The sequence below is a fragment of the Anomaloglossus baeobatrachus genome, chromosome 7, assembly GCF_048569485.1.
Source record: "Anomaloglossus baeobatrachus isolate aAnoBae1 chromosome 7, aAnoBae1.hap1, whole genome shotgun sequence".
NCBI classification, from domain to species: Eukaryota; Metazoa; Chordata; class Amphibia; order Anura; family Aromobatidae; genus Anomaloglossus; species Anomaloglossus baeobatrachus.
In genome coordinates this window covers 34,146,425-34,174,243 of record NC_134359.1, presented here as the reverse complement: position 1 = coordinate 34,174,243, position 27,819 = coordinate 34,146,425, and the positions used below count along the sequence as shown (strand labels likewise).

The following is a 27,819-nucleotide window of genomic DNA, read 5'->3' as shown; positions in this document are numbered from 1 at the left end:
AAATGCACCAAAACGCGGTAAAAAACGACGTGTTTTGTCGCGGGTGCGTTTCTGTGCGTTTTTAGCGGCCAAAAACGCAGTGTCAAAAAAATGCAGTGTGTGCACATAGCCTTATAGCGTTTTTTTGGTCAAAACCAAATTTGACAATGACAATTTCTGCCAGAGGATGCGTTTAGAACTGCAACTACCTCGACGCAAAGTGTGGACATAGCCTAAAATGTAAAATAAAAAGATAAATCTGGGCATTGTGTCTGCTTCATCTATAGTGTGTGACCTTTACCACCTAGGAGTATAGAAAGTGAAAGTGAGGGCTGCAGAGAGCTTTTAGTTTCTATTCTGCTGCAGGAGGAGCAGAGACAAGGAAGTGATTCCTGCTCCTCGGATTCTCCTCGCTCCGGGGTAAGGCACCGTCTACGTTTACTCCATGTTCTCCTGATACAAAATGTAAGTCTCCCTCGTCTCTCCCCATGTTGTCTCCCCCATGTTGTCTCCCTCCCCCATGTTGTCTCCCCCATATTGTCTCCCTCCCCCATGTTGTTGTCTCCCTCCCCCATGTTGTCTACCCCCATGTTGTCTCCCCCATGTTGTCTCTCGTCCACTTCTGCTTCCTCTTTATATCTTGCACTCTTTATGCTTTACTGGGGGGAGGGTAGAGGCAGCAGTCTGATACCTTCACCCTCTGGGACAAAGCTAGGATCAAACACAGCACAAAGACATTTATTTTTGCCTTTGTATACCAAATGTTTGGCAATTTGTAACATTTCCTTTTCTTAAATGTGAGTGCAAATGCTCCATAATACCAGCAGTAGCTCTGCCCAAACCTACAAAAGACAAATAAAAGTGTGCAGGACCGGCACCAGGTTTTTGTGGGTCCTGGGCGAAAGAATCTCTGTGGGCCCCATCCACACATAGACTTGCACACGCAGACATACAGATACATACACATACAGGCATACCCACATATACACAGATATGTACAGATACCGGCATACCCACATATACACAGATATGTACAGATACAGGCATACCCACATATACACAGATATGTACAGATACAGGCATACCCACATATACACAGATATGTATAGATACCGGCATACCCACATATACACAGATATGTACAGATACAGGCATACCCACATATACACAGATATGTACAGATACCGGCATACCCACATATACACAGATATGTACAGATACCGGCATACCCACATATACACAGATATGTACAGATACAGGCATACCCACATATACACAGATATGTACAGATACAGGCATACCCACATATACACAGATATGTACAGATACCGGCATACCCACATATACACAGATATGTACAGATACAGGCATACACACATATACACAGATATGTACAGATACAGGCATACCCACATATACACAGATATGTACAGATACAGGCATACCCACATATACACAGATATGTACAGATACAGGCATACACACATATACACAGATATGTACAGATACAGGCATACCCACATATACACAGATATGTACAGATACAGGCATACCCACATATACACAGATATGTACAGATACAGGCATACCCACATATACATATTTGAAGACAAATTCACAAAAACACAGACAAATTATACACAGTCATACACACTGACACACATACACACACATCGTATATGCACACACAGACACATTAGAGATATTTTTAATATGGGGAAACTTGCAGCAGCCTCACTCCCCTCCCCTGCTTGTCTCTCGTCCAGCTCCTCCTGGCCATGTGGCTATGCAGGGCACTGCATGATGGCCATCACTTATAGACGTGGCCGTGCACAGAGCATAGTGAGACTGTTGTATATACTGTACTCCACAGGGGAGGCCGGGGGCTACAGTATATACATCACAAAAGTATCTAGGGGCAAATACATCACAGGGGTGGCTGGAGGCATAGACATCACTGGGGGGCATACACATTACTAGGAGGTATATTCTTCACTGGGGGCATATGACTCGCCCACCCCAGGGCTATGGGACACCCGGTGCCGGACTAGTCCGGTGGTAGTCAGTGGTGGCTGGGCCCGGCTCCGTGGCCCTGGTGGGTGTCAGTTGAATATGTGGCTTGAATTAAAGTTTGTGTTCGTGACGCCACCTGTGGTATGCGGCTACTAAGCCGCCGTTGCTGTGTGAGGCCTCCGGGATGATGTTATGGCAGCAATGGTAGTACTGCTCCCCACAGGTGGAGCAATGCCCGGGGCACGGTTGGTGTTTGTGGAAGTCTATGGTGCTGCGTGACTAACACGGTGCAGGGCCGACCAGCAATGAAAGAAACAGGCACAAACAGTAGTCTCTTTACCTTCTCCTCTTTTACTCGGCAGAAACTTAGTCCAGGGAGACCGTCACAGATGGTAAAGATGATCCGGCCGGCCTGGAAGTGCCTGGGGTGATCTTTGGCCAGTTGAGTATGAGGCCTACTCCTTAATCTTTCTCTGCTGTGTTAGGACACTGCACTTTGGGTTCGCAATTGCCCTCTTGCTGCTGGGACTTGTTGTTCGTCCCCTTTTCTGTGTGGTAGACTGCGCAGGCCCTCTCTGGTGCTTCTCTGCTGGAGTCTACACCGGGCCCTTGGGATGCAGCTGTACCTTCAGATTGCTTCTGGGCCAGGGGGCTTGCAGCTCTCCTGCCCTCCGGATTCAGCTACCAGGGATGGATTTTATGCCCTGACAACTACAGACTCCGATGTCCGAGTCCCTGCTGTGCCTCTCTGCTCCCCTTGCTTCACTGGGCCAAGCTATCCCAGCTCTAGGCCCCAGTTTACAAGGCAGCACTACTCTGCGTCTGCACTCTTTCACTCCTGTGTCCAGACTAACCACCACTTCCTCCTTCCAGCCAGACTTAAGGAATGCTCCCTGAAGTTCCAGGTTCAGAGCTCCCCCTGCTGGCCGGAGGGAGAACTGTGTTGAGTGTTAACTTACTGGCCAATAGATCTCCCAATTACCTCCAGGCTCAGCATTAACCCTTTTGGGAGGGCAATGCTGTTGTGGCGACCAGGTCCTGGGGCGCCACACTCCCCCTTAGTTAAATTCAGTACTCCCGGACTGTAGAAACAAACATGACATGTTAGAACATTTCATCCCATTATGGGAGGCGCAAATACTTTAACGTTACAACCTTAAACATTACTATAAGAGTCCAGTGTGGCTCCCTGCCGGGTGTCCATTACACTGCTCCATGGGGGACCCGCCGCGTTCAAACCCCCAACGTAGGCTCTGGGCGTGCGTCAGAGCATTGATGACCCCACTCTATGCACGCCGGACGGGTTTTTCTTCAGGGGTGTTGAGCACACTGGTGCTAACTATGAACAATTTAGGTGTTGGCCACCCATAGTCCAGTGGCCCAATTGTCCATTTTCGCAATCAAAGAAAAAGAAAACATTTTGTACACAACATGACAGACATTTTGCATAACTATTTACATTCTAATAAGTACTCTTTCCCTTATACAGTTGACTCCCTATACCTTAGAGGGGGTTGTCCCCGAGTGCTGCGCTGGGACCTACGTAGCTCTGGTGTTTGCCCCTGACTACGTGGTGCGTCTTCTATCTCAGCACTACATGTGGGCCTAACCCCCATAGGTAAGCGTGATGGTTGCCTTTGTGATCTAAGAGTCGCCAAGGGTATGACAGGTTCACCACTGACAGGGGGTTGATCCTCCTGTTCCACTGCTGGCGTGTCATCTCGTGCTGGAGCGGACGATTCTTTAGGTGGATCCGGAACCTTTTCCGTTTCTGGCTCGGCCAACTGCGGAAACGTCAAAACTGGTACCACTATGGCATTGTTTATTCGGGTCCAAGTTTTGGGGAACTTTCCAAGGATGGTTTGAATCATCTCCCCTTCTTTCTCTTGACTTTGGGGACTTCCTTGTACTCCTTCCATTTCTCTTTGGATTCTGCACCGTTCAGGGCACGCTTTCAGGCGGTCTCGGGAAATTGCTTGATAGGTCTTGCCTTCATCTTTGCTTATGAGGCATACCTTACTATTGTCAAAGTTGGAGGGGATAATGGTGTAGGGCTCGCTTTCCCACTGATCATCCAATTTATGCGCCTTCCGCTTCTTCTTGAGGACTTGTTCTCCAGGTGCTAAGGGAGTTGCTGGGGCTGTTTGATTGTAATGCTGTTCTTGTCTCGTTCTTGCTTGAGACAGGCTCCTCTCTACGCACTCCTGGACCTTACGGTACCGCTGCTGCCGTTCTGTATCCCAATCCTCTATTTCTTGAACCGCCTCAGGCGACACAGTCCCCATCTCAAAGTCTACAGGCAACTTGCCTGGTCTGGCTCGCATCAGGTAAGCGGGGCTGCAGTTGGTCGAATTCACTGGGATGTGGTTGTACAGGTCTACCAGATCTGGCAACTTTTCTGGCCATTGGTTCCTTTCCTCCAGCGGTAGGGTCTTCAGCATATCAATAACCACATGGTTCATTTTCTCGCACAGTCCATTGGTTTGGGGGTGGTACGGTGTGGTTCGGATTTTCTTACAACCGTACATGTTACAGAACTCTTGGAACACTTCAGCCTCGAATGCAGGACCCTGATCAGTCAGTACCCTTTCCGGATAGCCGTGAGGTCGGCAAAAGGATGCCTGGAACGCTCTAGCTGCTGTCCTGGCTGTCTGGTCCTTCACAGGCACTACTACCAGGAAACGAGAGTAATGGTCCACAATGGTGAGGGCGTACACATAGCCTGACCGGCTTGGTGTTAACTTCACGTGGTCCAGGGCCACCAACTCCAGGGGCTGCTTTGTGACAATTGGCTGCAAGGGAGACCTTTGGCTGGCATCGTCTTTCCGCCTCAGGTTACACGGGCCACAGTCTCGGCACCACTTCTCGATCATCTTTCTCATGTGCACCCAATAGAACCGATCACGGAGTAGGGCCTCCAACTTCTTCCACCCGAAGTGTCCTGCGTTATCATGATACGCTGCTAGGACCATTGGAGCATCTCTCTGCGGAACCACTATCTGCCAGACAAGTTCATTTGTTCGATAGTTGACATATCTCTTGCAGAGCTTGCCTTGGTAGGTGAACAGTCGTCCCCTCTCCTTCCACAGCTGCTGGGCTTCCTCTGGAGCGTCTGGGCCAAGATGGGTCTCAGCTTGCGCTAGCTTCTCTTTGACCAATCGCACGGCCGGGTCACCGTTCTGTGTTTCTTCCCAATTATGGTGGAGTAAGGGGTTGACCGAGACCCCGTGCTGGCTTGAGCGCTTCACTCCCACAGCATGCTCACACTGGGACACACCTTGGTGATGGAAAGCCGGTAACTCTATCTCTTCGAGTTCATCCATGTCTTCTCCAGACTCGGGCAAGTGAGGCATTCTGGACAGCGCATCAGCATTGTTATTCTTCTTGCCAGCCCGATACTTGATGGTAAAGTCAAAGTTAGACAGCCGGGCCATCCATCGCTGTTCCATCGCACCTAACTTGGCTGTTGCCAGGTGTGTCAACGGATTGTTGTCCGTGAAGATGGTGAACTTGGCCGATGCCAGATAGTGCTTGAAGCGTTCAGTCACTGCCCAAACAATAGCGAGGAACTCCAGCTTGAAGGAACTGTAGTTTTCTGGATTCCTTTCTGTGGGCCGAAGCTTCCTACTGGCGTACGCTATCACCCTCTCTCTGCCTCCCTGCACCTGGGACAGAACTGCTCCCAGTCCCACGTTGCTGGCGTCTGTATACAGTACAAACGGTTGGCTGTAGTCAGGGTATGCCAGAATTTCTTCTCCCGTGAGAGCCCCTTTCAGCCGGACAAAGGATGTTTCCAGTTGGCTGCTCCATTCAAATGGAGGGCTCTGCTTCTTAGCCTGCTTTGGCTGGCCCACCAGGAGATCTTGAAGGGGCGCTGCTATCTTGGTGAAACCATCAATGAACCTTCGGTAGTAGCCCACCAGTCCAAGGAACTGCCGCACCTCCTTCACTGTGGTGGGTCTTGGCCAGTCCTTGATTACAGTGACTTTCTCCGGATCAGGTGCCACACCTTCTGCGCTGACCACATGACCCAGGTACTGTACCTTTGGCTTCAAGAGGTGACATTTGGACGGCTTGATCTTCAGGCCATATTTCGACAAGGATTCAAACACTTCTGCTAAGTGCTTCAGGTGGTCCTCATAAGTCTTGGAGTAGACTATTACGTCATCCAGGTACAACAGCACGGTTTCAAAGTTGTGGTGGCCCAAGCAGCACTCCATCAACCTTTGGAATGTCCCTGGGGCGTTGCAGAGCCCGAATGGCATACAATTGAACTCACAGAGGCCCATTGGTGTCGTGAATGCAGTCTTCTCCTTGTCCGCCTCTGCCACGGGAACCTGCCAATACCCACTGGTGAGATCCAAGGTGGAGAAATAGTTAGCTGACTTTAAGGCTGTTAGTGACTCCTCTATTCTGGGCAGTGGATAAGCATCTTTATGTGTAATGCGGTTAATTTGCCTGTAATCTACACACATTCTCATTGTACCATCTTTTTTCTTTACGAGCACTAGTGGAGCTGCCCAGGGGCTACAACTATCTCTGATAACCCCAGCCTCCTTCATTTCCCGTAACATTTCCTTGGCACGCTGATACTGTGCGGGGGGCACAGGGCGGTATCTCTCTTTAATGGGATGATGATCACCCGTGGGGATTTGATGTTTAACCCCTTTCACCTGCCCAAAATCTAGGGGGTGTTTGCTGAAGACCCGCTCGTACTCCTGTACCACCCGGTAAACCCCATGCTTTTGGTGCGAGGGGGTGGAGTCGGTGCCTACATGTAATTTTTGGCACCAGTCTTCCGGCTGCCCCTTGGAGCCATTGTCTTCCGCCTGGTCGGACGGGATCAAGGGTTCCACTGCTTTAATGGTATTGTTACTGACAGTGTACAGTTTTGCTACAGTGGCGTACCGGGGCAATTTGGCCTCCTCCTCCCCACAATTCAGGACACGGACGGGCACTCTCCCCTTGCGGACGTCCGCTACCCCTCTGGCTATCAGGACTCCAGGCCTACTGTCTGAATACACTGGTTCTACCAAGGCATGGTAATCCTGACCCTTGAGGCCTATTGCTGCCCGACACCATATCAACATTTCACTTCTTGGGGGTATTACAATGGGGAGGGGGTCACTTACCCTCACACTGCCAATTTCTCCTCCGGCCAGCTCTACCTGCTGCCTCCTCATCAGGGCTCTGATCTCCCTCTGTAGGACACGCTGCTGCCCGGAGCTGGCAGTTTCAGACGCCTGTTGCAACAAAATTATCACTTCGGCAATACAATTTTCTATCACATTTGTACCAAGGGTTAGCAGTGGGTCAGATTCTTTGCGATCTATATCTACAATTATCATCCCCTGACATGGCAATTCCACCCGCCCCACTTTAATGGTTACTTCTTTGTACCCAATTTGAGGTAAGGGCTGACCATTACTGGCCACAATCGTTAAATCATCATCTGGGCCATGGTCAATGTCTGAATCAGCCCAATATCTTTTGTACAGTTTGTGGGGGATGGTTGTTACCTGGGACCCCGTATCCAGGAGGGCATTCAAAGGGATCCCATCCAGCACAATGGGAAGGACCGGTCGTCCTCCCACATACTTGCTGCGGCTGGGGTTTGAGCCGGGCTTCCTCACACCTGGGGGTTGGCTCCTGGCCCCAGGCTCGGCCCGTTTAAAGGACAGCGTCGTGCAATGTGGCCCGCCTGGTTGCAGTGGCGGCAGATCGGTTGTCCTGTTGAATCATACCGGTCTGTGTCTCTGCCTCGGGTCGGCGGAATCCTCCTCTGTCGCATCCATGGGACGTCTTCTGGGCTGGAGGCCAACTCGATTTTTGCAGGCGAGGGGGTCATTTGTAGAGACTGCACGGTCTTGGCAAGGGCAGCCACAGTCTTGGTCAGCTCCTGGAACTGCTGTCTGAGCTCTGCAGTGGGATCCTTATCCAGGGACTGCGCCTCAGCCCCTGCAGTAGCTCGTGTTGCAGGCACCACCCCGGGGTACGTGATAGCAAGAGGCCGGAGGGGTACTGGGTCATTCGGTGTAGATTCTCTCAGTACCCTGATGGCCTGGTCCTTAAACTTGGCAAAGTCCAGAGCAGGGTTCTGCAGGACCAGGATACGCAGCTGGGTCCTGTGGGCATCTGACAGGAGCCCCTCTATGAACTGCTCAGTTAGGAGTTTGTCTTCTTCACGTACACTCTCTGGGTCCACCTGTTTAACTGCTTTCAGGGCCTCCTGCAAGTTTAAGGCATAGTCCCTTATGCTGTCCGTGGCCCGTTGCTTGCACCCAAAGAATCTCATCTTTATCTCTGCTGCGGTGCGGGTGTCAAAAGTACTCTTTAGCTTGGCCAGTATCTGGGCTGCTGTCCCTTTATCTGTATCAGGCCAGGACTTCGCTTCACGCTGGGCTGCGCCGGCTAGCTGTCCCATTACTATGCCCACCTTCTGGCTCTCAGTCAGAGGATACACCCGGAACAAGCTGTGCAGGCTTTCTCTGAAGTCACTCAAGGTATGGGACTCCCCGGAGTACTGCGGCAGCCATTCTGCTCCTGGTATGTACGGCATGGTGATCGGCATTACCGGCGCTACAGTGGGGGCTGGGGCGACGGCGACTGGGACTACTTCGGTCGGTGCTGCGGCGCCCTGGGCGATGGCAGCCACCTGCTCTCCCTCGGAGTCGGACATCTTCCTCCCCCTTAGTGAACCTTACCAGGCTCCGTTCACTTTTCAAATTTTCTTCCGGGTCGCGCGGGGTTAACAGCGCTCTGCTCTGATGGCGCGCTCCCTTCGCGCTCTTTGTCAGGCACGCCCCCCTTCTTCCTGCGCTCGGCGCGGCTAATGGCGGCGGCAATTTACAACCAGTACACAGTCTTTTACACAGTTCTTCAGGCGCACAGTACCCGGTGTGACCGGGCACGAAATCCTGTTCGTGACGCCAAAGTTGACTCGCCCACCCCAGGGCTATGGGACACCCGGTGCCGGACTAGTCCGGTGGTAGTCAGTGGTGGCTGGGCCCGGCTCCGTGGCCCTGGTGGGTGTCAGTTGAATATGTGGCTTGAATTAAAGTTTGTGTTCGTGACGCCACCTGTGGTATGCGGCTACTAAGCCGCCGTTGCTGTGTGAGGCCTCCGGGATGATGTTATGGCAGCAATGGTAGTACTGCTCCCCACAGGTGGAGCAATGCCCGGGGCACGGTTGGTGTTTGTGGAAGTCTATGGTGCTGCGTGACTAACACGGTGCAGGGCCGACCAGCAATGAAAGAAACAGGCACAAACAGTAGTCTCTTTACCTTCTCCTCTTTTACTCGGCAGAAACTTAGTCCAGGGAGACCGTCACAGATGGTAAAGATGATCCGGCCGGCCTGGAAGTGCCTGGGGTGATCTTTGGCCAGTTGAGTATGAGGCCTACTCCTTAATCTTTCTCTGCTGTGTTAGGACACTGCACTTTGGGTTCGCAATTGCCCTCTTGCTGCTGGGACTTGTTGTTCGTCCCCTTTTCTGTGTGGTAGACTGCGCAGGCCCTCTCTGGTGCTTCTCTGCTGGAGTCTACACCGGGCCCTTGGGATGCAGCTGTACCTTCAGATTGCTTCTGGGCCAGGGGGCTTGCAGCTCTCCTGCCCTCCGGATTCAGCTACCAGGGATGGATTTTATGCCCTGACAACTACAGACTCCGATGTCCGAGTCCCTGCTGTGCCTCTCTGCTCCCCTTGCTTCACTGGGCCAAGCTATCCCAGCTCTAGGCCCCAGTTTACAAGGCAGCACTACTCTGCGTCTGCACTCTTTCACTCCTGTCTCCAGACTAACCACCACTTCCTCCTTCCAGCCAGACTTAAGGAATGCTCCCTGAAGTTCCAGGTTCAGAGCTCCCCCTGCTGGCCGGAGGGAGAACTGTGTTGAGTGTTAACTTACTGGCCAATAGATCTCCCAATTACCTCCAGGCTCAGCATTAACCCTTTTGGGAGGGCAATGCTGTTGTGGCGACCAGGTCCTGGGGCGCCACACATACACATTACTGGGAAGCATGCACATCACTGGGGCCATACACATTACTTGGGAGCATAGACATCACTGGGAGACATACACATTACTAGGGGACATAGACATCACTGGGAGACATACACATTACTAGGGGACATAGACATCACTGGGAGACATACACATTACTAGGGGACATAGACATCACTGGGAGACATACACATTACTAGGGGACATAGACATCACTGGGAGACATACACATTACTAGGGGACATAGACATCACTGGGAGACATACACATTACTAGGGGACATAGACATCACTGGGAGACATACACATTACTAGGGGACATAGACATCACTGGGAGACATACACATTACTAGGGGACATAGACATCACTGGGAGACATACACATTACTAGGGGACATAGACATCACTGGGAGACATACACATTACTAGGGGACATAGACATCACTGGGAGACATACACATTACTAGGGGACATAGACATCACTCGGAGACATACACATTACTAGGGGACATACACTACTGAAGGCACATACATTATTGGGAGGCAAACAGGGTTACTGGGGGCATACATGTTTCTGGGGGGGGTCATACAGCACTGGAGGGGCATACACATTGCTGGGATGGGCCAGACAGCTCTGGGGGGCATATAGCACTGGGGGTGCAGACAACTCTGGGGAGGGGCAGACAGCTCTGGGGACGCTAGCTGGCGCTGCAGCTCCTCTTCATCTGTGGGACAGAAGTGCATCACACGCTAATGGCACCCACAGATGAACTTCACTGCTAGTGCATGCAGCGTTCAGCGTCAGACATTGCATTTGCGCGCTCGCACTACAAATGCGGGTTTAAAGGTCCGGTAGCCAGTAATGTTCCGGCTCGAGCGATGCGGTCCCCGGAAATCTGTCCTTGGGCTGCAGAACTGATCGTGGGTTGCATCGTTTGCCTGGGGCCCGAGCACTAGTCTGGGTGCATCGGGTGCTGACGCCGGCCCTGGCGACGTGGTTCATCTTTTGGAGTGAAAGACGACATCTATAACTGCATTTCTATATAAAAGTTACAATAAAGTAAAAAATTCTAGACAGGTCATAGCTATCGAAAAAAAAAAGGTTGGAACAAATTAATACTTGAAAGGTAACCTCATACCAGGGTTTCATTACCTATCCTGAGAGCAGCAGAAGGTAAGTGCAGAGGCTCAGATTCCAGCGGTGTGTCACTTACTGGGCTGCTTGCTGTAGTTTTCATAAAATCATAGTTTTGTCAGCAGGAAAAGACTAGTAAACCTGCTGCCAAGTAGTCCAACCACACCCTCCACTTCTGACTGGCAGCTTTCTGCCTATGCAGCGTATACATAGAAAGCTTCCAATCAGTTGTATGGGCGGGGTTATACACAACAATTTGAGCTCTGCTAGATCTGCAGCAATTAAAACTGCGATAAGCAGCTCAGTAAGTGACACATCATTGGAGTCAGGGTCTCTGCCCTTTAAAATCCCCGACTGTCACCTCAGTATTTTTGATACCGTACATGGTCAACCAGTATCAGACACTTAGGGAAACCCACAATGTGCAAAAGGTACCTGGGAGGCTGGGCCAGAACACGTGTATATTCCCACCCCCAGTATACATGATGCTATGCGTGCACTGTGCCATGGAATTGCTACAATAAATATGGGAATATCATTTTTTTTATTGTTTCAGATTTCTGATTAAAAAAACCACTATGGAGACTATTCAGCAGTTAAGAGAAGAGCTGCAAAAACTGAAGGTAACATTTTTATAATTATTCATGTATAAATTAGTGCAACCATTAGAAGCTGCAAACTAGTTTTTTTAATTCCAACAAGCTTTTTACTCCTCTCACCTGGATTCTTGGACTCTTCTTTATAAACTGCTCCAGGTCTCTCCTATTTGAAGGCATCTTCTCTTCTCCCAAAAGCAATTTTAAGATCTCTCCACAAGTGTCACTTGGATTTAGATCCAGACTCATTGCTGCCATTTCAGAACTCTCCAGTACTTTGTTTCCATCCATTTCTGGGGCTTCTTGAAGTTTGTTTGTGGTCATTGTCCTGCTGGAAGACCCCTGACCTAGGACGCAAACACAATGACACAGGGCACTACATTGCCACCCAAAATCCTTTGGTAATCTTCAGATTTCATGATGCCTTGCACACAGTGGCAAAGGCAGCAAAACAACACAAAACATCTTTGATCCTCCACCATGTCTGACTGTAGGTACTATGTTCTTTCCTTTTGTAGTCCTCATTTAGTTTTTGGTAAACAGTAGAATGATTCACTAATTTTGGTTTTCAAGTCATCAGACTGTTCTCTTCTCGTTCTGATCTCCATGCTAGGTGTGGCACACAGACACACAATGTAAAGATTGAGTCAACTTCTCCCCTTTTTATCTGGCTTCAGGTGTGATCTTCATGTTGCCCACACCTCTTACTTATCACAGCTGAGTTTGAGTGATCATCACATGCTTGAAACAAAGTTGTTTACCCACAATTTTGGAAAGGTGCAAACAATTTTGTCCAGCCCATTTTTGGAGTTTTGTGTGAAATTATGTCCAATTTGCCTTTTTTTCTTTTGGTCCAATACACACACAGGAAATAAATGTGTATAGCAAAACATGCATAATTGCAATATTTTGCTGTCAGAAATACTTAATTTTCTAGAACAATTTCAAGGGTGCCAACACTTTTGGCTATGACTGTACATTTATATATATATATATATATATATATATATATATATATATATATATATATATATATATATATATATATATAAATATAAATATATATATATATATATATATATATATATATATATATATATATATATATATATATAGCTTGTGGCATGAGGGTCCGTAGATTGGCAGAAAAAGGGGGAGCTAAAGGCACCTGTCATTTCAGGTTACTTTTCAGAACAGGTGTGCACATAAGAGATGGCTTTCAGAATAAACAAATTGGTGGACACTAGCCGTCATGGTGTCTTCCATACACTCAGAGAGTTAGATTCCTGCTTTGCTTTCTCTGTTAGATCCAAACAGAAGCAGCAGCAACATGGGAAAACAATGTACAGCAGTACTGAGCAGTGTAGCTGTGAATCCAGCACAGTGATGAAATAAAATAGTAGAATCTGTTTTGTTTTTTCCTGATTTCTGACTGTGCTCAGTGCTGGACTCTCCTCTATTCCTTCCCCAAGTCCATACAGTACAATAGAAGGTGTAACCTAATACTGCACTGTGCTCTTGAATTGGTCAGAATGGATTTTAGCTGTATTACAGAAAGGATGGTAAAGAAGTGGCTCATCAATGGAGAAAGAAGCAGAACAGTGTCCACACAGTACAATAGGAGGTGTATCCTGACACCTCACAGTGCTCTTGCATTGATCAGAATGGATTTAAGCTGTATTACAGAATGGATGGTAAAAAAGTGGCTCATAAATTTAGAAAGAAGAAGAACCATGTAAAAACAGTACAAAAAGGAGGTGTAACCTGACACCTTACTGTGCTCTTGCATTGAATAGAAAGGATTAAGGCTATGTGCGCACGTTGCGTAAATACATGCAGTTACGCTGCGCTTTGTAGCGCAGCGTAACTGCATGCGTCCTGCGTCCCCTGCACAGTCTATGGAGATTGTGCAGGGGCCGTGCGCACGTGGCGTTTTAGAGTGCAGCGCTTTGGCTACTGCCGAAGCGCTGCGTAAAAAGAAGTGACATGTCACTTCTTCCGTGCGCTTTGCCGGCAGCTCCTGCTCTGTCTATGGGAGGAGCTGCAGGCAGAGCGCATGGAATCGGCTTTTTTTTTTTTCACTACGGACATTTCTGCAGCGATTTAAAGCGCACAAGTGCTCTTCAGATCGCTGCAGAAATTTCTGCAGTAACTGTACGCAACGTGCGCACATAGCCTTAATCTGTATTACAGAAAGGATTGTAAAGCAGTGGCTCATAAGTGGAGAAAGAAGCAGAACCATGGAAAAAACAGTACAATAGGAGGTATAACCTGATGCCTCACTGTTTTCTTGCATTCATCAGGATGGATTTTACTTCTGTTACAGAATGAATGGTAAAGGAGTAGCCCATAAATGGAGAACAAACCAGAACTGTGTCCATACAGTACAATATGAGGTGTAACCTGGCACCTCACTGTGCTCTTGCATTGATCAGGATGGATTTGAGCTGTATTACAGAATGGATTGTAAAGAAGTGGCTCATAAGTGGAGAAAGAAGCAGAACCACGTTAAAACAGTACAATAGGTGTAATCTGATGCCTCAGTGTGTCCTTGCATTGATCAGGATGGATGTAAGCTGTTTTACAGAATGGATGGTAAAGAAGTGGCACATAAATGGAGAAAGAAGTGAAATTGGGTCCATACAGTGCAATAGGAGGTGTAACCTGACACCTCACTGTGCTCTTGCATTGATCAGGATGGATTTGAGCTGTATTACAAAATGGATGGTAAAGATGTGTCTCAGAAGTGGAGACACAAGCAAAATCCTCTGAAAAGATACATTACGAAGTTTCTTATATATTCGCCCATACTATTGATTGATGCAATACTTGTTGCATTTAATCGTCCATTTAGCTAAAACATCACTGCAGGGACTGGGTTTGTTTTTGGCCTGTAGCTGTGCTCACATATAGGTCTGCAGAGGAGCTGCATACACAAAACGGTAAGATAATTTTTTCAGAAACACTGGATGCAAAGTTGCTTTATATGTTTGATGGCCTATGTGTCCATGTCTCACATACATATTCTATCCTTTATTTTTGCTTACCCATTCTAGTCTTCGGGTCTGTTCACATTTACGTGTTTTTTTGTGGACACTTGTGAGAAACGTCCATTTTTGAACCAAGCAAAGGCACAAACTCTCCCATTGAAATCAATGGGTTTGTGCAAAAAATGGATTAATGCTACAGACGATGCAGAAGTAATGGTAATTGCCAACCTATTTTCTTTAGGAACAATGCGAGGAAGAAGAAAGTCGCAAATCAGTGGCAACGTTAGAGAAACTGGAGGCGGATGATTTAAAAAAAGAGTCAGAAAAACAAATGAATCGGGTGGTAGAGAAGTCATCTGACATTGAGGCGGCCCTGTCCGAAAGGAAGGCTCATTACAATGTAAGACGTCTCCCATAGCATTCAATGCAGTCATGACCGAGATGAGAAATGAAATGGTTTGCTTTAAGAACAGCGCCACTTTTCTCCACAGGCTGAGTCTGGTATTGCAGTTCTAAGAAGCAGTGGTTGTTAGTGCAATACCAGACACGGCCTATAGACAAGAGAGGTGCTATTTCCGGGAAAGGAACATGGCCTCTTATTAATATCACATCGTGTTTTCTGTACAAATTTTAGTATCAGATGCAAGACCTGGAGAGGGAAAGAGACGAATTAATGAGAAATATTGAAGGACTTAGCAGTAGGGAGCAGGAATGGAGAAGAGCATATGAGAAGACAAGAAGTGAATTACAGGTAAGAAAACGTAAAACCGGTGACCCCAAAATGAAGAAAACACATCCCTGAGGAAAAAAGGGATCAGATTTCATTCTTGTAAAACTGTGTATAGAAAGATGTTACCAGTCATTGTACAGGAGGCGGAGGAGGTGAGCTGTGACATCACCTATTGTGAAGGGCGGATCCTGTGTTACCTACTGTATATAGAGGTGTTACCAGTCATTGTACAGGAGGTGGAGGAGGTGAGCTGTGACATCACCTATTGTGAAGGGCGGATCCTGTGTTACCTACTGTATATAGAGGTGTTACCAATCATTGTACAGGAGGTGGAGGAGGTGAGCTGTGACATCACCTATTGTAAATGGCGGATCCTGTGTTATCTACTGTATATAGAGGTGTTATCAGTCATTGTACTGGAGGAGGAAGTGAGCTGTGACATCACCTATTGTGAATGATAGATCCTGTGTTACCTACTGTATATAGAGGTGTTATCAATCACTGTACAGGAGGAGGAGGTGAGCTGTGACATCACTTATTTTGAATGTCGTATCCTGTGTTATCTACTATATATAAATATGTTTCAGTGATTGCACAGGAGGAGGAGTTGAATGATAGTATGACATAGTATGTACATCATATAGTATATGTATGATATAGTGAATGATAGTTCCTGTGTGATCTACTGTGTATAAAGGTGTTATCAGTCATTGTACAGGAGGAGGAGGTGAGCTGTGACATAATCTATTGTGAATGGTAGATCCTGCATTACCTAATGTATTTAGAGATGTTATCACCAGTCATTGTACAGGAGGAGGAAGTGAGCTGTGATATCACCTATTGCAAATAATAGATCCTGTGTTATCTACTGTATATATAGGTGTTATTAGTCATTGTACAGGAGGAGGTGAGCTGTGACATCACCTATTGTGAAGGGCGGATCCTGTGTTACATACTGTATATAGAGGTGTTACCAGTCATTGTACAGGAGGTGGAGGAGGTGAGCTGTGACATCACCTATTGTGAAGGGCGGATCCTGTGTTACCTACTGTATATAGAGGTGTTACCAATCATTGTACAGGAGGTGGAGGAGGTGAGCTGTGACATCACCTATTGTAAATGGCGGATCCTGTGTTATCTACTGTATATAGAGGTGTTATCAGTCATTGTACTGGAGGAGGAAGTGAGCTGTGACATCACCTATTGTGAATGATAGATCCTGTGTTACCTACTGTATATAGAGGTGTTATCAATCACTGTACAGGAGGAGGAGGTGAGCTGTTACATCACTTATTTTGAATGTCGTATCCTGTGTTATCTACTATATATAAATATGTTTCAGTGATTGCACAGGAGGAGGAGTTGAATGATAGTATGACATAGTATGTACATCATATAGTATATGTATGATATAGTGAATGATAGTTCCTGTGTGATCTACTGTGTATAAAGGTGTTATCAGTCATTGTACAGGAGGAGGAGGTGAACTGTGACATAATCTATTGTGAATGGTAGATCCTGCATTACCTAATGTATTTAGAGATGTTATCACCAGTCATTGTACAGGAGGAGGAAGTGAGTTGTGATATCACCTATTGCAAATAATAGATCCTGTGTTATCTACTGTATATATAGGTGTTATTAGTCATTGTACAGGAGGAGGTGAGCTGTGACATCACCCATTGTGAATGGTGGATCCTGTGTTATTTACTGTATATAGAGGTGCTATCAATCATTGTACAGGAGGAGGAGGGGAGATGTGACATCACCTATTGTGAATGGTGGATCCTGTGTTATTTACTGTATATAGAGGTGTTATCAGTCATTGTACAGGAGGAGGAGGTGAGCTGTGACATCACCTATTGTGAATGGTGGATCCTATGTTATCTACTATATATAGAGGTGTTATCTATCATTGTACAGGAGGAGGAGGTGAACTGTGACATCATCTATTGTAAATGGTTAATCCTGTGTTATCCACTGTATATAGAGGTGTTATCAGTCATTGTACAGGAGGAGGAGGTAAGTTGTGACATCACCTATTGTGAATAGTGGATCCTGTGTTATTTACTGTATATAGAGGCGTTATCAGTCATTGTACAGTAGGGGGAGGAGGTGAGCTGTGACATCATAATTTTGTCTGTGAGAATAAAACTGCTGAAAAGCATCCTGTACAAAACAGAAATTATAAGTCTAGTATTAGGTATACGTATTCTTTAATACAGATATTTGAAAAGAAATAATTTTGTTTTTCAAAAATACATTTATGTGATTATGGCTGTGTGCGCACGCTGAGTATGTGGATGCAGAAATTTCTACACCAAATCTGTGTGTCTTCATCTCCTGGCAGAAAAGACGCTCGTTTTTGCCACTTTTTTATGCATTTTTGATGCATGTTTTCCATTTGTTTTCTTTGCATTCTGGGATGGAAAAACGCTGCAATAACACCGATAGAATTGACACGCTGCAGATTATTTTCTGCACTAAATCTGCAAGGGAAAAATAAGCAACATGTGCACAGGACTTCAGGATTCTCAATACATAAATTATTGATCTATGAATTTTCCTTAATTTTTTTAATTTTTTTGGTCTCATCTCCAGGTTGACAACAAATTGCCACAAAAGGATATAAACTTTACAAAGGAAGCGCCAACTGCGGCAGAAGAAAATGTGTCCGATATTTCCTACTCCTGTCGCATCCTCATTCAGAATCCCTACGTCTTGCAGGGTGGATACGCTCTGCTAACATTTGAAAATGAAGAAGGTACCTCTAAATGGAACCTGATGTAGTGGTAGAGCTGTATATATATTTTTTTTGTAAAATTCCAATGTGCCAGTCATGAGATAGGTACCTATCTCATGTATATATATTTACACGTATAGTCATGTGTAAATCAGGCTCGGGCATCGACCAGCTGTGTGCTCATTAGTGATTGTACTAGCAGGAGTTAATTTTTGCAAGCCTGCTGGTTACCTTTTTGGATCACATGTTGTGAGAAACCTATCACAGGTACTCCCCGCCTTTTTAAGATGGAGGAATCTGTCTTGCTATGCCGACTATAGCTTTCGCTAACCCAGTCTGTGTGCTGTTGTGTTTCTGTTGCTGGTGATTTACTGTGTGCTACATGGTGTGCTGTGGAAATCCTCTCGTCATCTGGTTATTTCCTCCTGATCACTGCTAGGGTCAGCTAGGACCCCCTGGCCTGAGGGCAAGTCTAGAAGCGCCGGTCCTCTGTTATCCCCTGTCACCCCATGACTACTGGTTCATCTGATCTGTACAAAAAAATGATCTTCTTCACTGGGGGGACAAGCAAGCGTCCTATACTGTACAGCCATACTAATGATACCATCATTTTTGATAACAAAAAAGGATTATTTTTACACAGAAATAAATTTACTTTATTTATAACTAGCTGCAGTACCCGGCATTGCCCAGGATAGTAACTAACTGTCTCTCTGTCTCTCTCACTCTACCTCTATCTGTCTCCCTCTCTGTCTCTGTGTGTGTCTTAATGTTTCTGTCTGTGTGTGTCTCTGTGTGTGTCTCTATATGTGTGTCTCTATCTATGTGTGTCTCTGTCTTTTTTGGGTCTCTGTGTGTGTGTGTCTGTGTCTCTGTCTCTGTGTGTGTCTGTGTGTGTCTGTCTCTGTGTATCTGTCTCTGTGTATCTGTCTCTGTCTCTGTGTGTCTGTCTCTGTGTATCTGTCTCTGTGTGTCTGTAGGTGTGTCTCTGTGTCTGTCTCTGTGTGTCTGTAGGTGTGTGTGTGTCTGTGTCTGTCTATGTGTCTCTGTCTTTGTGTGTGTCTGTCTCTGTGTGTTTGTCTCGATGTGTCTCTGTATCTACCGATATCATATTACCTCACACATAAGCTTCTTATACTAAGAATGTCCTTCGTTGCCTATAGCAACCAATCACAGCTCCTATTAATGACCTGTAGCTCCCAGCTCCATTGACTTTAATGTAAGCAAGATTTTTGGCAAATAACTGTAAAGCGCGGGGTTAAATTTTCCCCTCAAAACAGTCTATGAAGTTCCCTGAGTCACATGAGGCATCACATGAGGCATTCTTTAGCGGACATACACACACACCAAATACATACACACACATACATACACTCAGGCACATACATACATACACACATACATACATACATACATACATACACACCAAATACATACAGACACACACATACATACACTCAGGCACATACATACATACACACATACATACATACACACATACATACATACATACACACACACCAAATACATACAGACACACACATACATACACTCAGGCACATACATACATACATACACACATACATACATACACACACACACATATATACATACTCACACACATACATACTCAGACCCATACATACATACATACATATATACATACTCACACACACACACACATATACATACTCACACACATACATACACTCAGACCCATACATACATACATACATATATACATACACACATATACATACTCACACACATACATGCACTCACACACATACATACACTCAGACCCATACATACATACATACATACATATATACATACACACATATACACATACTCACACACATACATACACTCAGACATACATACACATATATATATACATACATACAGTACATATATATATACATACACTCACACACACATACACTCCGCTTTATATATTAGATAACCAGTGGAGCCCAATAAGTGAATAGATTTCCCATAGAAATCGTCGGACACTTCACAATTATGACCATCCAACGTTTTGTTACTTTTTACACTATTTTTGTATTAGGGACCGCATTGATATTAGAAAATTAAAAACATTATTGTAATTGTTTTTCTTTATGGGCCTAGATTCTGTTTTGATCCTGTAACACTAATACGGGGGAGCAATATATAGCTTTTGATGCATTCCCTGGGAACGGGATCCGGGCCCTGACATTTCTAAGATTCGTTATGATACAATGTATTATGTTTTATATTTTAAATATCCATTTTTTTCTACAGTGGCCCAAGGTGTTATTGAGAAAGGAAAACATAATGTGGATTTCACTGATGGACGGGAAGAAGTGAGAGCATTTAGGGTCCAGCTTGGGAGAGTCGTGACATTTGAGGTGCAAAAATAATTGTTTTTAGATTTTTTTTAAGAGAAGGAAATTTTTTTCCCCTCCGAATCCTCTTTTTATAAGCTCTGCTTTTTAGCTAACTTTTGGAGATCCAGAATACCCTTATATTGGAAACTGCAATGCATAATTTTCCCTGCGGGGGCAGTGTTGGGAAAATGGACACTTTCCTGCTTGCTTCCGCAACTGATCGATGCTGATCGCTAAGTGACCCAGAAATGAATTAGCAGCGGATTTTCTTAAGAAGGAGAGAGCCCAAATTCCAAATACAGTTGTCCCCCGCAATATCGTGGTTCACTTATTGCGACTTCACTGTATCTCGGATACTGGGAAGGGTGGGGGGGGTAGCAGTGGTGGAGTGGGGTCACAGGAGGCAGGAGCAGTGGTGGAGCAGGGTCACAGGAGGCAGGGGCGGTGGTGGAGCAAGATCACAGGAGGTAGGGGCGGTGGTGGAGCAGGGTCACAGGAGGCAGAGGCGGTGGTGGAGCAGGGTCACAGGAGGCAGGGGCGGTGGTGGAGCAGGGTCACAGGAGGCAGGGGCGGTGGTGGAGCAAGATCACAGGAGGTAGGGGCGGTGGTGGAGCAGGGTCACAGGAGGCAGGGGCGGTGGTGGAGCAGGGTCACAGGAGGCAGGGGCGGTGGTGGAGCAGGGTCACAGGAGGCAGGGGTGGTGGTGGAGCAGGGTCACTGGAGGCAGGGGTGGTGGTGGAGCAGGGTCAGAGGAGGCAGGAGCGGTGGTGGAGCAGGGTCACAGGAGGCAGGGGCGGTGGTGGAGCAGGATCACAGGATGCAAGGGCAGTGGTGGAGTAGGTCAATGCTGCTGGCGGTGCACTGGGTGTCCCATATGCTCGCTGCAGGCACTGCTCTGTGAGGCAGGAGAAACATCCACAAACTGTCGGCGGTGTGAGCTTCAATGATATGGCAATATGGCACCCGGGGTCGGCGCGTGCGCAGATTGAGCTATCGGCTCAATGATGAACTGAGATCTCATCTCCGCACGTGCCACCTCCAGGCGCCATTTTCCTTATTAATCACCAAAGTCCAGTATTATTTATACACACTTCGATCAAGCTTTACAACCACCACTTGGCATCGGAAATAACCGACCAAGAAGAAGTGAATACACACCAATTATTAGCAAATCTTAAATATTTTATTTTTCATTTTTAGTAAATGTATTCAAGTAAATATACAAACAAGAGAGCCACCTGGGGGGCACATGGTTCCAGAATTATCAAAATATAACATCTCGTCCATTATTTAACATCATAAGGAATGATCATGTATCATATCAATGGGGCATAATATCTGATATCACATATCAATAGATTTCTCACTAAAAAATCGTGAGGGGACCATGAGGCATTGGAACGTGGCATGAATCACCACCATCAATTTAACCAGTCATATCATACAGCGTATACAATGATCATATTATATTTAGGGGTTAAATTCAGTGGTATATCATCCATATAGCTATTTTCCTTATGTCCACTGCTGGGAGATCAGTGGGCCAGAGGTGGCATGTGCACAGATGATATCTTGAGCTGAGAGCCCCATCTGCGCACGCGCCGACTCCGGGTGCCATTATTTGAAACCCAACCGCCAACATTTTCAGGATGGCCCCTTCTCACCGCCCGTAGCGCACAGTCCACTGCCCGCAGCATCTCCCCTGCCTCCTGTGACCCCCTCTCCACCACCCCCTGGGTACCCTAGATTTGGCTTATAAGACGCACCCCTCATTTTCCTCCCAAATTTTTGCGTCTTATAATCCAAAGAATACGGGTAAATAATAAAGTAAATATAACTCCACTACTTCACGGATGTTCACCTATCGCGGGGGTCTCTAGAATAGTAATGCCCGCGACAGGTGATTAATCACTAAAACTTTTCGTGTGCTTTTGCAGCGCGGGTGTCCTGGGTTCATATCCCACCAAGGACATCATCTGCAAGGAGTTTGTATGTTCTCCCCGTGTTTACTCCGGTTCCCTCTCACACTCCAACGATTTGCTGATAGGCTCGGTCTATGGAGATGGGATGAGCCGCTGAACTCAGTGATTGGCTGCAGCGGTGATGTGAGCTCCAGTCATGACATGATGCGCTGCTTAGAAATAGACCAGAGTCAGAGAGCCGCTTCCGGAGGAGGGACGGGCGAGTACCATCTGTTTACTGTTTTGGCCAATGCTAGCCTGTGGATGAGAACATTTTTAAAACTATAAAAACTAACTCCCTTTAAAATCCCCTCCTGTGAAATCTACAAAACCCACTTAGCTTCTTAAATGCTAATTGTGGTACCCAGTGCACCCTTGTCGTGGCCATGTGGCTTAGTGCACCCTTGTCATGGCCATGTGGCTCAGTGCACCCTTGTCGCGGTCATGTGGCTCAGTGCACCCTTGTCATGGCCATGTGGCTCAGTGCACCCTTGTCGCGGTCATGTGGCTCAGTGCACCCTTGTTATGGTCATGTGGCTCAATTCACCCTTGTCGAGGCCATGTGGCTCAGTGCACCCTTGTTATGGTCATGTGGCTCAGTGCACCCTTGTCATGGATATGTGGCTCAGTGCACCCTTGTTGAGGTCCTGTGGCTCAGTGCACCCTTGTCGTGGCCATGTGGCTCAGTGCACCCTTGTCGTGGTCATGTGGCCCAGTGCACCCTTGTCGTGGCCATGTGGCCCAGTGCACCCTTGTCGTGGCTATGTAACTCAGTGCACCCTTGTCGTGGCCATGTTGCTCAGTGCACCCTTGTCGCAGTTATGTGGCTCAGTGCACCCTTGCCGTGGTCATGTGGCTCAGTGCACCCTTGTCGTGGCCATGTGGCTCAGTGCACCCTTGTCGTGGCCATGTGGCCCAGTGCACCCTTGTCGTGGCCATGTGGCTCAGTGCACCCTTGTCGTGGCTATGTAACTCAGTGCACCCTTGTCGTGGCCATGTGGCTCAGTGCACCATTATCGTGACCATGTGGCTCAGTGCACCCTTGTCGTGGCCATGTGGATCAGTGCACCCTTGTCGTGGTTATGTAACTCAGTGCACCCTTGCCGCAGTCATGTGGCCCAGTGCACCCTTGTTGTGGCCATGTTGGTCAGTGCACCCTTGTTGTGGCCATGTGGCTCAGTGCACTCTTGTCGTGGCCATGTTGCTCATTGCACCCTTGTCGTGGCCATGTGGCTCATTGCACCCTTGTCGTGGCCATGTGGCTCATTACACCCTTGTCGTGGCCATGTGGCTCAGTGCACCCTTGTCGTGGCCATGTGGCCCAGTGCACCCTTGTCGTGGCCATGTGGCTCAGTGCACCCTTGTCGTGGCCATGTGGCCCAGTGCACCCTTGTCGTGGCTATGTGGCTCAGTGCACCCTTGTCGTGGCTATGTAACTCAGTGCACCCTTGTCGTTGCCATGTTGCTCAATGCACCCTTGTTGTGGCTATGTGGCTCAGTGCACCCTTGTCGTGGCCATGTGACTCAGTGCACCCTTGTCGTGGCTATGTAACTCAGTGCACCCTTGTCGCAGTCATGTGGCCCAGTGCATCCTTGTTGTGACCATGCGGCTCAGTGCACCCTTGTGGCAATGTGGCTCAGTGCACCCTTGTCGTGGTCATGTGGCTTAGTGCACCCTTGTTGAGGTCATGTGGCTCAGTGCACCCTTGTCGTGGCCATCTGGCTCAGTGCACCCTTGTCGTGGTCATGTGGCTTAGTGCACCCTTGTTGAGGTCATGTGGCTCAGTGCACCCTTGTCGTGGCCATCTGGCTCAGTGCACCCTTGTGGTGGCCATGTGGATCAGTGCACCCTTGTCGTGGTCATGTGGCTCAGTGCACCCTTGTTATTGTCATGTGGCTCAGTGCACCCTTGTTGTGGTCATGTGGCTCAGTGCACCCTTGTTGAGGTCCTGTGGCTCAGTGCACCCTTGTCGTGGTCATGGGGCTCAGTGCACCCTTGTTATTGTCATGTGGCTCAGTGCACCCTTGTTATTGTCATGTGGCTCAGTGCACCCTTGTTGTGGTCATGTGGCTCAGTGCACCCTTGTCGTGGTCATGGGGCTCAGTGCACCCTTGTGGTGGCCATGTGGCTCAGTGCACCCTTGTGGTGGCCATGTGGCTCAGTGCACCCTTGTTATTGTCATGTGGCTCAGTGCACCCTTGTCGCGGCCATGTGGCTCAGTGCACCCTTGTCGCAGTTATGTGGCTCAGTGCACCCTTGTCGTGGTCATGTGGCTCAGTGCACCCTTGTCGTGGCCATGTGGCTCAGTGCACCCTTGTCGTGGCCATGTGGCTCAGTGCACCCTTGTCGTGACCATGTGGCTCAGTGCACCCTTGTCGTGGCCATGTGGCTCAGTGCACCCTTGTCGTGGCCATGTGGCTCAGTGCACCCTTGTCGTGGCCATGTGGCTCAGTGCACCCTTGTGGCCATGTGGCTCAGTGCACCCTTGTCGTGGATATGTGGCTCAGTGCACCCCTTGTTATTGTCATGTGGCTAAGTGCACCCTTGTCGTGGCCATGTGGCTCAGTGCACCCTTGTTGAGGTCATGTGGCTCAGTGCACCCTTGTCGTGGATATGTGGCTCAGTGCACCCCTTGTTATTGTCATGTGGCTAAGTGCACCCTTGTGGTGGCCATGTGGCTCAGTGCACCCTTGTCGTGGCCATGTGGCTCAGTGCAGCCTTGTCGTGGCCATGTGGCTCAGTACAGCCTTGTCGTGGCCATGTGGCTCAGTGCAGCCTTGTCGTGGCCATGTGGCTCAGTGCAGCCTTGTCGTGGCCATGTGACTCAGTGCAGCCTTGTCGTGGCCATGTTGCTCAGTGCACCCTTGTCGTGGCCATGTTGCTCAGTGCACCCTTGTCGTGGCCATGTTGCTCAGTGCAGCCTTGTCGTGGCCATGTTGCTCAGTGCAGCCTTGTCGTGGCCATGTGGCTCAGTGTATTGTTCCTGCCACTGTCTCTTCATTAACAGACCCGGTTTGCCTGTAGTGAGTGCTTTCTGCAGACAATGCTTGGACATGTCCTCACTGTCTGACATCCAGGGTGTGCACACATTCACAGTCCCCTCTCTGTGAGCCTTGATGCTTCATTTCTGGGTGTACCTGTGTAGCAAACGGCCGCAGCAGAGAGAAGCAGAGAGCCGCGTGCACCCGCACTCCAGATGTCAGACAATGAGCACATGCCCCAGCATCCTCTGCCTGCAGACAGTGTGCGCACCAGTGCTGGGCAGTCATATACCAGAGGGAGAATCAATGACTTGAGCTTCCTTATTAACATACGAAATTAAAGGCATTTTTTAGATAATGATGGAGGAAGTTAAAGTAAAAGTGAGGCTTTCACATTGATTTATTTTACTCATTTATATAGCGCTATTAATTCCACAGCGCTTTACAGATGTGATCATCACTGTCCCCATCGGGGCTCACAATCTGTATTCCCTTTGGGGTGTGGGACACGGGGAGAACATAGAAATTCTTTGCAGATGTTGTCCATGGTGAGATTTGGACCTATTAAAGCAAAAGTACAGTGCTAACCACTGAGCCACCGTACAGTAGTAACCATTGAACTACCATACAGTGCTAACCACTGAGCCACTGTACAATGCCCACCACTGAGCCACCATACAGTGTTAACCACTAAACCACCGTACAGTGCTAACCACTGAGACACCATAGAGTGCTAACCACTGAGCTACCATGCAGTGCTAACCATTGAGCCACTGTATAATGCTAACTACTGAGCCATCGTATAGTGATAACCACTGAGCCACCATATGGTGCAGTCCACTGAGCCACTGTACAGTGATGACCACTGAACCACCGTACATGCCTAACCACTAAGCCACCATACAGTGGTGACAACTGAACAATTGTATAGTGCTAACCACTGAGTGACTGGATAGTGCTAACCATTGAGCCACCATATAATGCTAAACCACTGAGCCACAGTACAGTGCTGACCAATGAGCCATGTACAGTGCTAACCACTGAGCCATCATTTAGTGCTAACCACTGAACCACTGTACAGTGCTAACCACTGAGCCACTGTTTAGTGCTAACCACTGAGCCACATTACATTGCTAACCACTGAGCCACAGTACATGCCTAACCACTGAGCCACAATACATGCCTGACCACTGAGCCACCATACAGTGGTAACCACTGAGCCACCATACAGTGCTAACCACTGTGCAACCCATATGGGCTATATTCCCTTCTTGGAATAGGGGATAGTGTAATATGTCAGTTTCTGGTTACAGACTCCCTTTTAGACTCCATTCAGACATCAGTGTTTTTTCACGTATGCAAAATAAATAAATGGCACGTTGGTGAATCCCGGACAGTATGGGGGGCTCCACTGATCCTTGTGCTGTCGGTGACTTTCATAGACTTCATCCGTGGCACCAGTAAAAAACAGATGTATTTTTTCCATGGTCACACTGTCTGCAAATAAATAAAAAAAAGCTCAGACATGTGAACAGCCCCATAGACTATAATAGTTACATGTTCTATCCGTGAAAGCTATGTAGAAAACACGTGCGTGATTCACAGACATCTGAGGGAGGCCAAACGACTCACAAATGGAAAGATCGGGACTGACCTCCTTATTCTTCTACTTTATAGGTGAACATGACCATCTCCAACACAAAAATAAACATCCACCATCTCCCTGCGAACGTCTCTGAGGAGACCCTGAAGGATAAGCTGGAGCTCGCCCTCTACAAGTCTAATGTAGGAGGGGGAGAAATACAGTCTGTGGAATACAACCCGAAGAACAACACCGCCTGCATCACTTACAAGGAGGATGGAGGTGAGTGATCGGTCTGGGGGATCTTTGTGAATAAAAATCAAGTTTTATTTAGGAACACAACACCTGTGTCCCAGAAATAAAAAATACCCGACACTCACATTACGGTGTGTAGCCTATGACTGTGCATGGAGCAGCTCTCTCCCCCCTCTCACAGCGGGAAATCTCAGCACAAACTCAAATGTCAATGTGATTTTATCAGTCTCTTTGGTGCACCACGTTTGGTGGGTGATGTATTTATAGTACTTGGTGCTTTAGGAGTAGAAATACTCTGTCAGTTTGTATGCCGTTTATAGATATTAGAGAAGGACACAAATGGCGCAAAATAGGGTCTTATCTGGTATAAGCGGAATAAAAGTGAAAGAAGTGACACACAACAAGACATGCGCTTAATAATGGAGCAGATAAACGAGTGCACAGGACAAAGCAGAAAAAGGACAGAAGACGTGTTCACTCCGCG

The 27,819-nt window shown here is 47.5% G+C and overlaps 1 protein-coding gene across 2 annotated transcripts in view; it reads left to right on the top strand.

Annotated features, from left to right (window-relative positions):
- The first annotated feature begins 348 nt into the window (after window positions 1–348).
- Window positions 349–27,819, top strand: part of NMI (N-myc and STAT interactor) — a 34,200-nt gene continuing 6,729 nt past the window's right edge. The window contains exons 1-7 of one of the 2 annotated variants that reach the window (XM_075318813.1): window positions 349–399; window positions 11,681–11,747; window positions 14,952–15,110; window positions 15,345–15,461; window positions 18,042–18,204; window positions 20,470–20,576; window positions 27,176–27,362. In XM_075318813.1, the coding sequence (XP_075174928.1) occupies window positions 11,703–11,747; window positions 14,952–15,110; window positions 15,345–15,461; window positions 18,042–18,204; window positions 20,470–20,576; window positions 27,176–27,362 (778 nt within the window). In that variant the 5' untranslated portion in view covers window positions 349–399; window positions 11,681–11,702. Of the gene's footprint in view, window positions 445–11,680; window positions 11,748–14,951; window positions 15,111–15,344; window positions 15,462–18,041; window positions 18,205–20,469; window positions 20,577–27,175; window positions 27,363–27,819 lie in introns of both variants that reach the window. The other variant, XM_075318811.1, reaches the window with a different exon arrangement.